The sequence below is a fragment of the Cucurbita pepo genome, chromosome 15 (genome assembly GCF_057944985.1).
Source record: "Cucurbita pepo subsp. pepo isolate OVF chromosome 15, ASM5794498v1, whole genome shotgun sequence".
Taxonomy (NCBI): Eukaryota; Viridiplantae; Streptophyta; class Magnoliopsida; order Cucurbitales; family Cucurbitaceae; genus Cucurbita; species Cucurbita pepo.
In genome coordinates this window covers 1,831,478-1,846,527 of record NC_141812.1, presented here as the reverse complement: position 1 = coordinate 1,846,527, position 15,050 = coordinate 1,831,478, and the positions used below count along the sequence as shown (strand labels likewise).

The 15,050-nt window shown below is 36.5% G+C and overlaps 1 protein-coding gene across 2 annotated transcripts; it reads right to left on the bottom strand.

Moving 5' to 3' along the window:
- Positions 1-1,065: 1,065 nt before the first annotated feature.
- LOC111811390 (uncharacterized) lies at positions 1,066-12,374 on the bottom strand. 2 transcript variants are annotated; one of them, XM_087117971.1, is made up of 13 exons: positions 12,218-12,374; positions 12,046-12,138; positions 11,794-11,883; positions 10,652-10,729; positions 10,437-10,511; positions 9,490-9,542; positions 8,883-9,033; positions 8,513-8,623; positions 2,817-2,943; positions 2,572-2,672; positions 1,785-1,923; positions 1,486-1,538; positions 1,066-1,286 (listed from the first exon to the last, which is right to left on the bottom strand). In XM_087117971.1, exons 1-13 carry the CDS (start codon positions 12,278-12,280, stop codon positions 1,203-1,205), a joined length of 1,218 nt encoding a protein of 405 aa, XP_086974097.1. In that variant the 5' UTR covers positions 12,281-12,374; the 3' UTR covers positions 1,066-1,202. The 2 variants fall into 2 exon arrangements, with proteins under 2 accessions (XP_086974097.1, XP_086974098.1); XM_087117972.1 differs by having other exon boundaries at positions 2,826-2,943.
- Between the last annotated feature and the right edge of the window lie 2,676 nt (positions 12,375-15,050).

Below are 15,050 nucleotides of genomic sequence, written 5' to 3'. Positions count from 1 at the left end.
AATTTCGTATGGATTCTGGAATGATTTTTTTTTTTTTTTTTTTTTTTGGGATCATTACTATTTTCATATGGACACTTAGTTACTCTGAGATCCTACGTCGATTGGAGAGGAGAACGAAATATTCTTTATAAGGGTGTGGAAACTTCTCGCTAATAGAGACGTTTTAAAAACTTTAAAGAAAAGCACAAAAGGTAAAGCTCAAAAAGTAAAATATCTGTTAGGGGTGGGCTCTTGGCTTCCTAGGTAAGATCCCATTTGCTATGTTTTGACATAGATGGGCTTAGATATCAGTTCAAACGTCCATGTTTAGATGGACTAGGGCCATATTCATGGACCAAATGGGCTTCCACGGTAATGATTCGGCAATTCCCAGACAATGCAAGTACTCAGTCAAAGTTAAGTAGTACCTGGAAAGGATAGAAGGATCTCCGTGCATGGTTTGTGAAGTATCCATGTCCTCAAAACCACCATCCCGGGCAATATTTTCTCCTACAATTGAAGGATAAAAATAGTGAGGAAACAAGGTGGTTCACGCTACTTAGTAAATATTTCTTTGCTATCTATTAAAATGTTGACCCAGCAGTAAATGATTTTACCGCACCAACGAACTTTACTTCCAAGTGAGAGATTAAACTATGCTCAAATGTTGACCCAGCAGTAAATGATTTTACCGCACCAACGAACTTTACTTCCAAGTGAGAGATTAAACTATGCTCAAGTCAGTGGTATAAACTAGTTAAAGCTGGAAGGAATCCTCATTACGATATTTCTAATTAAACCAACTAAATACTCCTATTTCGAAATCGAATAGGGTAGACATAAAAAGCTCTGCCCACGTCTGAATAGTGGAATCTAGAAATGGTATTTAGGTTTGTAAAGCTAAAGGGAATATAGTCATTATACTTCGAAGCACAGACGTGAAGACTGATTTACCAAGAATGGATAATTTGCGTACCATAATAATTGTTTCACTTGAAGAAAACATCAAATCTCGCATTGGTACTTGTTTTCCCCCATTTTTGACCGTAAAACCTGCTGAAGAAATTCAAAAGGAGGCATGGAACCAAGCTCAATGGTGCTGCTATTTTGAATTAAAATTCTTGGTTTGGGCTGAAGTACATTTCGACAGAAGGTAACGAGTTAATGGAGTGGGCTGAGAACATAGATTCACATTTGAGTTAATGATGATCCAATGGGAATATCTAATGTAAGAATGATGCCAGGCGTGGATCCGTACGATATGGAAGACCGCTTCGTGCACCCAAAGCACGACAACATCCAGCAGCCTACGATTGAAACATAACAGTAAGTATAACTCAACTAATTAAGATATATACTCTTGACCAGAAGGTCAGAGGTTCAAATTTCTCACGTCTCACGTCATTTGTTAGACGTCATTTGTTAGACGTCATTTGTTGTTGAACTCCAAAAAAATTTAAAATAAAAGTAGCATATTAGACAAAAAAAAAAAAAAAAAAAACTTACCACCAGGGAGGAAAATGGCAATAACTTCTGAGGTGGCATGTTGGCACATAAGGCTGGAATTGAAATGAAAAGCATAACTTTTGAGGCGGATGTTAATTAAGCTAAAAATAAAAACAAGTAAAAACGAACATAAAAATTCTAGGATGAACAAATATATGTCAGGAGATTCATTCTGAAATGGTTCGCAAATATTCTGCAAAAAAGCTTGAACAAATAAAATTGCAAGCTAAACTCTAAAGAACAAAGCAGCCACTAGAAAATACAAGGATAACAAAGTTAAAATTGTTCATATTACGAACCATAAAGAACTGCTCCAATGAATGCATCTCCAGCACCAGTCGTATCAACAATCTCAGACGCTGGTATTTTTTCAGCTGTTCCGAGCAACAGCCTGCCACAAACTGTCCCTATCCCCTCAGCCCTCAACCTGACCACTGGCTGAAGAGAAAAAATGAGGACGAAATATAACCAAATCTCATTCACATCCTAATATCTAAGAGGATGAACTCTCTTGGACCCATAAGCTATGACTCAACCGCAGATATTAATGTGTTCATTAGGTTAGCACTCGTATACTATCTGACGATTCCTATGCTCAACCTAAACTTCATACGCTTGTGCAATATTATAATAGCATAGATACATACTAAAGCTCCATACATCCCTCAGATGATTTGTATAAAACTAGTCATCTTTTTTATACAAGAGAAAAAGAAATGGTTGCATCCGTCAACCATTCATTTTTCTTACAAATTTTACCAACGGTTTTCATCTTCAAAACCAACGTAACTTCAGCAGGTAGCCTCGCAGCATTTGATCCAACATACTACGTCCAAAACACTGCGTGGGGGACAGACTTCATAATTAACCTCTCCTAGATGTCTAGGTACAAAAACCACCCTGCAAACGGTGGCAAGTATTTCCCATTTCCTTTCTTTACATAACTATTTATTGATGACGTCACAGACATCAATCTACATGGGTCGTGACAAACCATAACACTTTAATGGTACACATGGTAAGCCAATCATTTTTAAGGACTAAGGTAGGGTTGAGCAAACGCCAAAATAACTTTAAAAAAATTACCGATGAAACAGAAGTTGGGACATTTATATTCTCATCCTTTCTGCCTTTGATCACTTCTAGTAAGTTGTCTACTTCAAACTCTTCTATCTGATCAGGTGTTTCTGCCAGAAACAGAGAAAGTACCAGTAAATTTTAGTATAAAATAAATATACAAAATTTTGTACCAAACCAATATCAACCCTTTGAGGGTGAACAGCATCATATGATGCCAACGGTATGGTAGAAAGTTGATCATCAGCAGTCACCATTAGTACTTCTTTCGAGCATTATGCATCCTTCTTCACCCAAGGTGACAATCACAAATTTGAGTTTTGGAAGTCGCAAAAGCATGGAAACAAGTGCAGATGGAATCGATGGTGCCTCTGTCCATTCCTGTCCATTAAATACCGTTTCTATAATTTAGTAACAACAGAGAGCATGATCACATAAACAATAAACAACTCCAGGTAAAAAGATGAATAGAAGTATTAAAATAAAAAAAAAACAGAAATTTAATACAAATTCAAACATACATACAACACAGTATAAAAATTATATGCACTACTAGATGAAAAAATCAATGTCATTTTGCTTGCACGTGGAATAAAAAATTCTCTCAAACAAACGAGTTAGGTAAGGCATAATGTGTTAAGAATGAGAAATAGAAATAGAATTGGGATTGAGAGTATGATCTTCATTCAGGTTTAACACGTTTAAATAGGATACAAACTATCAACTAATACCTAAAAATAGAAAAAATATTATCTAACTAAATCTGGTAAATAAATAAAATATACTGTTAATCAAATCTATACTAACAACTCCCTAAATATCTGAGATATATTCTAACTAATTATCACGATAAAATATCCTCTTAATACTCCCCCTCAAGTTGGAGAGTGTATGTCGATCACACCCAACTTGTCCTTCAAAAAGTCAAATTGCTGTCTTCCCAAAGCTTTAGTAAAAACATCTGCCAATTGCATTTTGGTCGAAACATAACATGGTTTGATGATTCCAGCTTGTAACTTTTCTCGAACTATATGACAATCTATTTCAATGTGTTTCGTACGTTCATGAAAAACTGGATTGGCTGCTATATGTAATGCTGCTTGATTATCACAATATAATAATGCTGGTTCGGACAGTGGAACATTCAAGTCTTGAAGAATGTATCTTAACCAAGTTAACTCTAAACAAGTATTTGCCATAGCTCGATACTCGGCTTCTGCTGATGATCTGGACACATTAGTCTGCTTTTTAGACTTCCAAGAAATAATTGAATTTCCGAGGAAAATGCAGAACCCAGAAATAGATCGTCTGGAAGTTCGACAACCACCCCAGTCAGAATCGCAATATGCCTGTAATCTTAAATTGTTTTCAGATGGCAGTAGAAGTCCTTGACCAGGAGTGCCTTTGATGTACCTCAGAACTCGAAGAGCTGCCTCCCAATGTGGTTTTCTTGGTTCATGCATAAATTGGCTAAGCATACGAACTGAATAAGCTATGTCAGGCCTAGTGACGGTCAAATATATTAATCTGCCAATCAACCGTCTGTATTTACTTGGATCATTCAACTTCTCTCCTTCAGTTAAAGAAAGTTTCAGATTTTGCTCCATAGGAAATTTGTCTGGACGTGCTCCTGTAAGACCTGTGTCTTGAAGAATGTCTAGAGCATACTTCCTTTGAGACATAAAAATTCCTTTTCTAGATCGAGAGAATTCAATGCCTAGAAAATATTTCAAATTTCCTAAATCTTTGATAAGAAATTTCTGGAGTAAACTAGTCTTGAGATATTGAATTTCTTCGAGATCATTGCCTGTCAACAGAATATCATCAACATAGATTAGAATTGCAGTGAAAGAAGTACCTTTACTCTTAGTAAACAAAGAGTAATCTGCTTTGGACTGAGTGTAGCCTGCATTTTGTATAGTTGTAGAAAATATGGAGAACCAATTGCGAGAAGCCTGTTTTAATCCATAAAGAGATTTATGGAGCCGACATACTGTATTCTCCCCCTGTCGGCGAAGACCTGGTGGTAAAGACATATAAACTTCCTCGTCTAGATTACCATGGAGAAAGGCATTTTGAACATCCAACTGATGGGTGAACCATTTTCGAGCAGCAGCAACAGTGAGTAAGCAACGAAGTGTAGTAAGTTTCGCTGTAGGGGAAAATGTTTCTGTGTAATCAATACCTTCAACCTGAGTGTATCCCTTTGCTACTAGTCGAGCTTTATAACGTTCAACAGAACCATCAGAGTTGTATTTAATTTTGTACACCCAACGACAACCAATAGCTTTATGACCAAGTGGTAGAGGAACGAGAGACCATGTATGATTACGTTCCAAAGCTGCAATTTCATCATTCATAGCCTGCTGCCATAACGGGTCGCCAACTGCCTCGTCATAGGTTTTAGGTTCTGTCTGGGATGTAATAAGAGCTAGAAAAGCACGTTGAGTAGGAGAAAAACGAGAGAATGAAAGGTAATGATGAAGGGGATACCTGGTGCCAGTGCCGGGACTTGAGCTAGAGGTTAAATGATTGGCTCCAGAAGACATCTCATAATCCTTATGCCAAGCTGGAGGCTGTTTAGTACGAGTAGAACGTCGAAGTGGAGCTGATGTATCAGGTGGGATAGGATTGGAATTAGTGGGCGAATCTGGAGAAGGTGGAGGAGACGACGGAGTAGTAGGTGAAGGGATAGGAGGTGAAGGAGGAGTAGGAGGTGAAGGAATAGAAGGTGGAGGATGGATGTTTGAGTAGGATGGATCATGAAGTGGTACAACAGGAGTCGAAGGAGCTAATGTCGAAGTTTGTGAAGCTGATGAAAAAGGAAAATCATCTTCACAAAATTTGACATCACGGCTGATAAAGAATTTGTGAGATTGCATGTCATACAACTTGTAACCTTTATGACCACAAGGATATCCTACGAAAACACAAGGAGTTGCCCTAGGTTCAAATTTTTGCTTAGGATGTACTATAGTTGCATAACATTTACAACCAAAAACTTTAAGATGATGAAATGTAGGTGGTCGTTTGTAGAGTGCTTCAAAGGGTGTCTTGTTAGATAATAATGGTGATGGCGTTCTATTTATAAGATAAACAGCCGTTAAAATGCACTCTCCCCAAAAATTAAGTGGAACCTGTGACTGAAAAAGAAGAGACCTAGCTACATTTAGGATATGGCGATGCTTGCGTTCTACGACTCCATTTTGTTGTGGAGTATAGACACAAGTGCGCTGAAATTCAATACCACAAGAAGTAAAGAATGGTTGCAAAGATAGGAACTCAGTCCCATTGTCTGATCGAACTATCTTGATAGTAGTATGAAATTGAGTTTGAACGAATTTAACAAAGTTCATTAACAAATGATGTACTTCTGACTTATGTTGCATTAAAAAAACCCAAGTACATCGAGTAAAATCATCAACAATAGTGAGAAAAAAACGCAAACCAGAATGGGTAGGAATTTTATGTGGTCCCCAAACATCACAATGTATCAGATCAAAAGCAGAATGGGTTGTTATTGAACTTCTTGGGAAAGACAACCTAGTTTGTTTTGCTAACGGGCAGATACTACAATTATGAGAATAACTCGCATTATTAAGATGCAATTGATCAACTAGAAATTTAAAACGAGAAAAGGAAGGATGACCTAGGCGTAAATGCCACAAATCAGATGACTGAGATACTTGATGAGCTGAAGATTTGATTGGAGATGAAGAAATATGATAGAGACCTCCAAATTGTTTACCCGAGCCAATCATCTTCCCCGTAGCCAAGTCCTGCATAACACAAGAATCAGGATAGAAGATGACATAACATTTCAAGTTATTGGTAAGTTTGCTGATCGACATTAGGTTTAAATTGAATGAAGGCACACATAAAACGTTGTTTAATTGAAGGTTAGAGCTAAGGGAAATATTGCCAGTATGTGACACACGTGTTGTCTCTCCATTAGGCAAATTTATTGTAGACATGATGGCAGCCTTTGGTTCAGTCATAACAGAAGATTTTGATACTATATGATCCGTAGCTCCACTATCGAGAATCCATGAATTAGAACTCGCAGAGTTAATAGATAATGTAGATATGGGAAACAAACCTGCAACATTGATGTGATTGTCAGAATTACCAGAAGGGTGATGATTGATTGCAGATAAGGCTTGTGCTATCTGTCGTAATTGCTCAGAAGAAAAATTTGGAATGGAATTAGGTGACTGTTCTTCTGTATTCAACTGTGAAACATCGGCCATATTTGCAGATGATCGATATCCACGGTTATTGTGTTGATTGTCTTGTCTTGTCCTTCCAGAATTATTTTTCTGTCGACACCGATCTTCTGTATGGCCCCTTCTATCATAAAACTTACAGTGAAACTTAAGAATTCGACACTCATTAATTGTATGACCACTTTTATTGCAGTGTTCACACAATTTGTCCTTGGCGAATTTTGAATATATTGTTTTCTTTTGCACTGCTGATGCAATCGAGATTTTCTCAGTAGGTTCGGAAGTTACCTGACGCTGCATCTCTTCTTGTACAAGTAATGAATAGGCTTGCCTCACATTAGGATATGGAGACATCATCAATATGTTAGATCTCACCGTTTTATAAGACTGATTGAGCCCCATGAGCAATTGCATCAACTTGTCTTCTTCGCGTTGATCAATATGTATTTGACGTTGATTACAGGTAAATGGTGTGCGGTACGCTTCCAGTTCATCCCAGAGTGCTTTGAGCTTGGTGAAATATGTTGACAGTGCCATGGTTCCTTGTGACATCGTTGCTATCGAGTTTTGTATTTGAAAAATTGTTGGAGCATTCTTTTGTGAGAATTGATCTTGAAGATCAACCCACACTTGATGAGCTGTCTTGGCGTGAATAATGCCTTTAGCGATATCTGCTTCAACGGAATGAGTTAACCAAGATATTATCATACTGTTGCACTGATTCCAGAGTTCGAATTCGGTTGAATTTGCATCTTGGGACGGTTCCTCAATTGTGCCATCAATGAAGCCAATTTTCTTCTTGGCAATAAGAGCATGCATAACTGATTTACTCCAGGATTGATAATTTGCTCCATTTAATTTGATTGGAACAAGTGAATATCCTGGCTGATCAGAGTGATGAATATAGTACGGATGTGTTAAATCAACATCCGAAATTTTGAAGCTGGATTTGGCTGATTCCGCCATAAAGGAAATTTGGATATTTAAGAACACCAAGATCGGTGCTCTGATACCATGTTAAGAATGAGAAATAGAAATAGAATTGGGATTGAGAGTATGATCTTCATTCAGGTTTAACACGTTTAAATAGGATATAAACTATCAACTAATACCTAAAAATAGAAAAAATATTATCTAACTAAATCTGGTAAATAAATAAAATATACGGCTAATCAAATCTATACTAACAACTCCCTAAATATCTGAGATATATTCTAACTAATTATCACGATAAAACATCCTCTTAATATAATGTAAGACCTCTATAGCGAATGGGTGTGCAAGGTGGCAAGAATGGCAATACTTCTGTGAGAAGTTAGCTGTCTTTGCTGTCTTTTGTTATAGTACTTTTTGTGAACAGACTATACATATTAATCTGTACGTTTAGGTGAAGGTGGGTTTTATCGTGTGAGACTTTTGGCTTGGGAATGAGAGTAACAGCCCTCTTGAGTGCCTGGATGAACTTGTAATCGGCTTAGGGCTCTTTTGTGATATTAATATATCAATTGTGGAGGTATATACCTAACACATAAGCAGCTCTACAAAGTATACAAGATAATTAATAAAGACCAGGGGATCAAAAATACAAACTTAAGATTCAATATAACAAATTTAAAAATTAATAAGATAGAGTAACAAGTACTGTTAGAGTTCAATTTCCAAACAGGATAATTTTGACGAGTAGGGAAAATTTTCAAAAAGAGGAACGAAGAAAGAACACTTGCCTGAGGAAAACCTGTTGAGCAGACAACATAACTGGCAAATGCCAGAAGCTCATCCAGACCTTCCCTTTTCCTTTCTGCATCGATCAAGATAGGAATATTTTGCTGAGCTGCCTGTACAGGAAAAGTAAAATTAATATCCCTTTCACGTACAACATGAACCATTAAGGACAAACAACCAGTTCATAGATATTTAGGAAGTGACAGAAATAACAAGCCAAAAGCTGAAAGAAGAGAAGTGTTGAGTTTCTTTTGAAGTTTCAATCTGGGTGGGGAACAAAGAAGTCTGACTCTTAAATAATCTACTTGAAAGAGCAAGCTCAACACATGAATGCAGTATGTGTAACATCAAAGCAACTAATGACATTTTTACCTCTTCTGCAACAAGCAAAGCAGTTTCATGCAATCTTACGTCAAAATATACAATTTTAGCCCCATCTAAGGCTGACAACAAGCTTGATCGGGAAAGGTCATCTGGCACCATGGGAGGAGATCCTGGTGTGTGTATGCATGTACGAGTGTGCCTAAAAAAGTTCACCACAGTAAATTAATTGTGAAATGACTATGTAGATTCCTTATAATTTTATTTTGTGCATTCTGTCTCAGAATTGCTAACGTCAGAAGGCTTCCCTCTGAAAGATCAAAGTATAAAGAACTCCTCAATACTAAGAATTTAGACTACAACAAGACTGTAGAAGGAATATGTCCTTCACAATCCACAAAATATCATTTTGAAATTGATCCATGACATCGTTAAAGGGCTCATATTTGCTTGCCTCAAGACAAGCACAAAGTTTTAGCCTTGAGTCTTACCCTTCTTGGATTACAGGTGGCTTAAATCTCCACAAAAGAACACTCATACTAATCCTTATGCCTCACTAAACGATTAAACGAATAATACCAATCTGCAATATTCTTCAGAAATATTAGACCCTCAGCACATGGACAAAGTAGAGGAGCATAGAAATGCAAATGCTTACGTTTTATTATCCACAATAATATAGGTAAAGGGTGAAACACCCCCTTCAGCAACCTGAGAAAACACAAAAAAGCACAAATGTGGTAACTCATAGGAAATAACTAAAATCCATTATGAAAAGAGAGTAGATATTCTTTCAGATAGAAAATAGTAGGAAAAGGATGAAATATTTATAGCAACATATTTATATTGAACAGAAAATATTACATTTTATTTTTTGGCCCAACAAATGTGAGTATGGAAATTTGAACATCCTACGTCAAGAGACAAAATAGATGCAAAATATACATTTCATTGAAAAAAGAATTAAATGATAAATAAATATTATACAAGTATTAGGTGACCAGCTTTCTAATGTAGACAACTGTTAATTAAAAATACATACTGAAGAGAAGTTTGCAATTCAGAAAATTCTTGATGTAATTCAAAATGTCAAACTTCAACAGATCAGCGTGGAACATCAAAGCTACACCAAAATATTCAGTCGCAGACAGTTATGCAATTGAATGGTCAGGAGTAACTAAATTACACTTCGACTAGTAAATGCAATGTTTGCTTTCCCCCTTAGACCCTCAAATGCTCACACTCCTGCTTCACTTCTCCGTACAACTACATATTGGGATTAGAATTCAATACCACAGAACGTGCTTTGCCTGTTTCTTGATAACTCACAAACACCAAATAATGCACTAAGCATGATGAGAGCATTCAAGTCTTATATTCCAAAAGATAACCATTAGCGATATAGTTTGTGGATGAACATGCATCGCCATTACACTTTGCATCAAGAAAAAACTAATAATAAACATGACTTTTCCCAAGTCCCATGTACACTTACACTACGTGCAAAATACAGTCAAACGAGGGCAGTATTATCAGATAATGCAAAAGTCAATTATAATAATGGAAATCATAAATACTTGAAATTCTGCATTATGAAGAGCTTACTACAAGAAAAGATGTATCTATGCCATCAGCTTCTAGCTCCTCAACTATACTCCTTCCTTGACTATCATCTGCAACCTACAATGTTATCATGCATGAATATGTTACAAACTTCACTCAAAGGAGACAAAACCAGCGATGTATATATATATACCAGTTCTGTTTAGTACTCAGAAGTTGGGCTGGTTAAAAGAAACATGCCAGGGATAAAGAGCAACCTTGGAAATTATCCTTGGTGTTAAACCCAACCGAGCTGCAGAAGTTAAAGCATTCCCTACATTTCCTCCACCTTGAACCTAAGAAGTCATCAGCCACGTCAAGGAATTTCTAGTTTTCGGTTACACCACCAACAAAACAGTACACAATTTAAAGGAGACAAGATAGGAATAAAGAAATAACAAGCTTGAGTTCATATTGGTGTTAGGATCGCACAACCACATTTGATTTAGATGAAGAACGCGAAGAACAAGAGAGAGAAATCACAAAGAGAAATATATGTGGTAACTCCGTATGGTAAACTCCACAACTACAAGAAAAGAGGAATTTCTAGTTTTCGGTTACACCACCAACAAAACAGTACACAATTTAAAGGAGACAAGATAGGAATAAAGAAATAACAAGCTTGAGTTCATATTGGTGTTAGGATCGCACAACCACATTTGATTTAGATGAAGAACGCGAAGAACAAGAGAGAGAAATCACAAAGAGAAATATATGTGGTAACTCCGTATGGTAAACTCCACAACGACTAGAGATTTATATTGATAACTAAGTAAGGAGAATACATAGCCATTTACTATATATAGGCATTGAGTAAGCAAGATCTAAGTAAATATCAAGCTCCACAACCTGACAACTGGTTCGCCCAAAACTTCGGGTTCTTTTCAGTCCTCTCCAACTACAAACTCTACAAAAATCAATGAAGACTACAAGTGAGGATTCAATCTCCCAAGTGTTTCTCTCTATTTTTCTCTCTAAAATTACGCTCTAAAACATTTCCAAAAGGCTAGCCATCACTCCCTTTCCTTACAAATAAAGAAGAAAATGTGTTTTGCCTTGCAGCAATGTAGTTTGCTCCTTTACTCCCTATTTCCATTTCCTTTAACTGGCTTTGAACAGACCATTGAGCGAGTCTCTAACTAATCCATATCGATGATTAACCTTGATGATTAGACTCCACAAATCTCAAAAGTTGCCACTCCAAACATATTCACTTCATAAGGCTCTACTGGTCCAGAAATTGCATATCATACACAACACAATTCTAGCAATGTTTGATATATAGCTAGGCAACCACTAACTCATGTATCGATCGTATAGCTAGCAGAGAGAAGAAGGAAAAAAGAATACAGGAGCATACCTTTAAGCTCGTGGTTCTAATTTTGTCGTCAGGATTTGGATAAGAAGCCACTGCCGCCAAAAAATCAACAGTTGCAGAACCAACACCAAGCTGCGAAAACATACCAAACCGTTCAATCACATTCAATGATCCAAAAAGGATGCATACATACTCTTAGGGACAATGAAAATAAGAGCACAAAAATAGTTATGTCAGTAATCAGAGCCAGAGCCGTCGAGCATTGTAAGAAGAGAGGGAGAAAAAGAAACTCACAACCACACGATTATCAGGAAGAGAAATCGAAACCGAGGAGGAAGTTGACGAGGAGATTCTCGGCCTGAAACCAGAATATGCGCAAAGAAACGGCTGAAATGTAAACAATTAGTTTGGTTTTCATCGGAAAAGGCTGAGGGAGATTACAGATTGCAGGAGAGGGAAAGGAGACCTGGTTAATTCGGAGAGGAGAATGAACAAGCGTAGGGAATGAAATGAACGCCGGCAATGGCATCTTGCGAGTAGGAGAACGGGAGGCAAGGCCACTGGTGTTGTTTTAGTGGATGATTTTGGCTCTCCGGTTCTCGCCACCCGTCTCTTCCATTATTATTATTTTTTTTTTTTTTTTTTTTTTTTTTTTTGCTTTTTTCTTTTCCATCTCTAATAAATTTAAAATAGTATGATATTGTCCACTTTGAGTAGAAGTACTTGTGCGACTCACTCGCACCAATTGAGATAGTATTCCTCATTTATAAACTCATCATTTTTTACTAAATTAACCAATGTGGGACTTTTCGGACTCACTCCTAATAATCCTCAACAATCCTCCCCTCGAACAAAGTACACTAAGCCTCCTTTGAGGCTTATAGAGCTCTCGAACAGCCTCCCCTCCTCGAACAAAGTACACCCTTTTTTTGACAATTTAGTCACTTTTGACTACACCTTCGAGACCTACAATTCTTTGTACATTTGAGGCTTCCCCAAAAGGCCTCGTACGAATGAAGATAGTATTTCTCAAAGCATGATCTTCCAATAAATTAACCAATATGGAACTCACTCCTAATAATCTTCAACCACTTTAAATTTTTAAATCTCGATATAATGTTTACTTATAAAATATATTAATTTATTATAATTTTTTTAATAAAAATTATATTGAAAGATGAAACTTTAAAATAAAATAATAAACTAATAAATAAAGAATTTTGTAGAAATGTAAAATGAAATAGGTGGTAGGAATGGGACAGAGAAAGTTTCCCCATTAGAGAATGATAATTTAAAGATTACGTTAAATTCATTGCTCTCTGACTATTCAATCACGTCTTTAAACGTCATTGTTCACCAATTCAAATTTTCTACCAAAAAAAGGTATAATCATATTAATGGGCAAAGTCTTGTCATGTGAACGTTTTGTCCTTCCAAATTTGCTTATAATATCAGATAAAACATACCTTCAAAATTTATTGGGACAGGAATTGCATATTTAATTTTTAAAAAATGAATAAATAATAAATAATACGGCTTTAAAAATTGGCCAACATGACGGGCCATGCTAGACTCATTAATTGTACACTATAGAGCCTCTCTTGAGGCCTATAGAGCCCTCGAACAGTCTCCCCTTAATCGAGGCTCGACCCCTTCTCTGGAATCCTCGAACAAAGTACACCATTTGTTTGACACTTGAATCATTTTTTACTACACCTTCGAGGATCTCAACTTCTTTGTTCGACATTTGAGGATTCTATTGACATGGCTTTGATACTACGTTAGAAATCACGGACCTTCACAATGGTATGATATTGTCTACGTTGAGCATAAGCTCTCATGGCTTTGCTTTGAGATTCCCCAAAAGGGCTCGTACGAATGGAATTTCTTACCTATAAACTCATAATCATTCCATAAATTAACTATGGTGGGACTCTCTCCCAACAATCTTCAACATCCTTATACTATTAGCTTTCACGTTGGACACTGACTGATAGACCATAAGAGAGTTTCAAATATAACTAAATCTCCATATTATGCGAAAGTAGTAATAAGAATAGTTAAATAATACTCGTTGAGACTTCATAAAACCTCATTGGAATTTAACTAAATCTTCTAGAAACGGCATAATCCTACAAAATTTGGTGTTGATAACCTCATAAATACATTATTTGGTGTTGAGAACCTCGTAAATACATTTTTATTCGATACTATATCACGAATTTCAACTTGGCCACAGTTAGGCCTGTTGATGATTATTGGGATTATGTCCCACATTGGTTAATTTAGTAGAAGATTATGCGTTTATAAGTGGGGAATACTGTTTTCATTGGTACGAGTCCTTTTGGGGAAGCCCAAAGCAAAGTCATGAGAGCTTATGGTGGACAATATCATACTATTGTGGAGAGTCATGATTCCTAACATGGTATCAGAGCCATGCCAATAAAATTCTCAAATATCGAATAAAGAATTGTGGGTCTCGAAGGTGTAGTCAAAAGTGACTAATAAAATTCTCAAATATCGAATAAAGAATTGTGGGTCTCGAAGGTGTAGTCAAAAGTGACTAATAAAATTCTCAAATATCGAATAAAGAATTGTGGGTCTCGAAGGTGTAGTCAAAAGTGACTAATAAAATTCTCAAATATCGAATAAAGAATTGTGGGTCTCGAAGGTGTAGTCAAAAGTGACTAAAGTGTCCAATAAAGGGACGAACTTTGTTCGAGGCTCCAAAGAAAGGAGTCGAGCCTTGATTAAGGGGAGGGAGAATAGAATTCTTACATATACCCATAAACACTTCTCCCTATATTAGTCGATGTAGGACTCCATCTCTGGAGCCCTCAAACAAAATACACCTTTTATTCAACATTTTAGTCACTTTTTGACTACATATTCGATGCTCACAATTCTTTGTTCGACAATGAAGATGTATTTTTTACTTATGAACCCATGATCGTTCCCTATATTAGTCAATGTAGGACTCCGGAGCAATCTCTATTTCCACTTCCTTTACTATTCACTATTTAGTTATGATTTTGACAAAATACTAATCAGCGAAGATTATGTTGTACGACAACATTTCAACCATTCAAAAGCTGGAAAAAGTCGAATAGCCAAACTATTTTCTCTATAGACCTAATCGTAAGGTGGAAGTAAAAAATGTAAAGACGATAAAGAATTTAACAGATGAAACATAAGTCGAGTGTTCGTGATTTACCTTTCCTCCACAGTCATTTCCAATAAGCTGACAATCTCGACTCTAGACAAACTTGCAATGATGCGGTTAATCATTGCAAGAACAG